The 2500-nt window shown below is 34.6% G+C and overlaps 1 protein-coding gene across 1 annotated transcript in view; it reads left to right on the top strand.

Moving 5' to 3' along the window:
* Positions 1–2189, top strand: part of LOC122259227 (N(4)-(Beta-N-acetylglucosaminyl)-L-asparaginase) — a 6596-nt gene extending 4407 nt beyond the window's left edge. The window contains exons 3-4 of the mRNA XM_043025844.2: positions 3–159; positions 368–2189. Of these exons, the coding sequence (XP_042881778.1) occupies positions 3–159; positions 368–1133 (923 nt within the window). The 3' untranslated portion in view covers positions 1134–2189. The remainder of the gene's footprint in view (positions 1–2; positions 160–367) is intronic.
* Positions 2190–2500: the final 311 nt, after the last annotated feature.

Raw genomic sequence — 2500 nt, 5'->3', positions numbered from 1 at the left:
AGCATGGAGTGTGCTCTACAATGACAAAGGATCAGCTTTAGATGCTGTAGAGAAAGGCTGTTCTGTGTGTGAGGAGTTGCAGTGCGATGGATCTGTAGGTTTTGGAGGAAGTCCTGATGAAAATGGAGAGACAACATTAGATGCAATGATCATGGATGGGTATGCTACCCTGCAATAATTTTATTTATGAAAATATATTTAGTATTTTAGTAATAATGCTTTGAAGGACATTGCCAATGATATATTGCATGCATAAAGTAAGATATTCTGAAGTAAGAGTTTTTATCATACACCTAGTAAATATTGGTATTTGTAAAAATTGTAAAATTTTGTGTAAAATACTTAAAGAGGTTTCATTTTCATGCAGGACAACACATGATGTAGGAGCAGTTGCGGCGTTGAGGAGAGTTAAACACGCAATATCTGTTGCTCGAATGGTGCTTGAACATACAACACACACATTACTTGTTGGAGATCAGGCCACAGAATTTGCACTCCAGATGGGATTCAAAGAAGAAAATCTGACCACCAGTAGCTCTATTGAAATACATGAGCACTGGAAGGAGAATTCCTGTCAACCTAACTACTGGAAAAATGTTCAGCCAGATCCCGCTTCAACTTGTGGACCTTATACACCAGTGGATGTATCAAAGAAAAGTAGAAAATGGGCAACTGCACAGGAGGGAAAAAATTTTAATACCAATAACCATGACACTATCGGGATGATTGCCATAGACACTACGGGACACATTGCCGGTGGAACTTCAACAAATGGAGCCACTCACAAGATTCCTGGAAGGGTTGGAGATTCCCCAATCCCTGGGAGTGGGGCCTATGTGGACCGACACGTAGGAGGGGCAGCAGCCACAGGGGATGGGGATGTAATGATGCGCTTTATGCCAGCTTTGATAACAGTAGAAGGAATGAGGTCTGGATTGTCTCCTCATAAAGCTGCAGAAAAAGCCTTATTTCAGATTGCTATGTATTACCCTGGATTCATGGGAGCAATTGTTGCCACAACAATAACTGGAGAGGTTGGGGCAGCTTGTCATGGTTTTGATAAATTCCCATATTCTGTTGCTAATCCAACACTGCAGGAAGTAACAGTCATGGAAGTTTTGTGCTTTGGCTAATGGATAAAGAATCAATAGAGTATGTGGATTGCAAGGATTGCAAGAAATTTGTAGCTTTTAAGAATTTTTTTTCTATCTAAACAAATATAAATTTGGTTGTTGATGATGATGATGGTTGAATTATTTATATTCATTTGAATTTTCAGAATCAACTTACTGTTACATCATACTGTCATGTAGAGAAACTGATATCACAGATTTCCTGAACAGGATACCAGTCAATGATATATAAATGATACTCAGATTATTTTGATAGAAAATGCAATTCCATACTTATAAATAATTTACATTAAAGTTGTGTGTAATACCAACATTGTAGCTATTTCTGTGGTATAACTGTAAGGAGAAAGAGAAGCAAAGAAGGTTGTAATTTACCTTTAGGTCCTATTAAGTTGTTAGCCATTTACTTTTAACAACTACATGTTCTTCAGTGAATACCTTTCTTTTGCTGAAGTAACTTTAGTGTACTTCTTTTTTTCCACATTTTCCTATCTAAATATACTTTTTTAACACTTTTAATTTCCTCTTTTAGAATCAATGGAAGTAATGAAACTGCAGAACACTGATAAATTTCATAGCATATACAAATAAGGATTTTTGCTTTTTCAAGAGATTTTATTTTATGACATATCACATTATATGTTTAAAACTTTAAACCTCTCTCTATTGAAGCTATAATAAAAACATGTATGATCAGTTATATATTTTTGAGATACTTTTATGATACCTGAAGGTGTATGACATGGGGTTTAAATTCTAGGTACTTTGGTTATTGCCCATGTTCATTTAAGGACATTCTAGGTTGTTTTGACAGATAAATTACATCTGCCAATGAATCTTAAAGTTGTTCTATGTTTAGTTTCCAGAGATGTCTTTTGTCTTGAATTTGATATGAATATGATATGAAGCAAATGCAGATAGACTAAGGAAATGAGTATCTCTTTTCTTATTGTTGTAATTCTTATAACTATTATATAAAAAAACGAATATGTAATGTAACAATAAGAAATGGAGGCATAATTGTTAGAATAATTTAAATAAAGCATTGAATTTTGGTACATGTGACCTCAATGTAATCTAGAAATTTGGTCTTCATTTTCCAGGTACTAAGACAATAAGTCAAAACAACTGAGAACAGCAACAATTTTGAAATGAACCTGGACTTTAAACCCCATGTGACATCCCTTAGTCTTAATATGTGGACCACTGCTAATAGCATCAGGAATTATTCTGTTGTTAAACCCTACATGTGATTTTGTCCCCAGGGTGCAATATTTTTAAATGCTTTATAATACTTCTTAAGGTGTGATGGTTATATGAAAAGAATGCATTTACTGAGGGGTAAATGATACCCTGATGAAAGTCTA

The sequence above is a fragment of the Penaeus japonicus genome, unplaced genomic scaffold (assembly GCF_977035675.1).
Source record: "Penaeus japonicus unplaced genomic scaffold, GWHDUDI00000001_assembly GWHDUDI00000027, whole genome shotgun sequence".
NCBI classification, from domain to species: Eukaryota; Metazoa; Arthropoda; class Malacostraca; order Decapoda; family Penaeidae; genus Penaeus; species Penaeus japonicus.
This window is presented reverse-complemented; position numbering and strand designations above follow the sequence as displayed.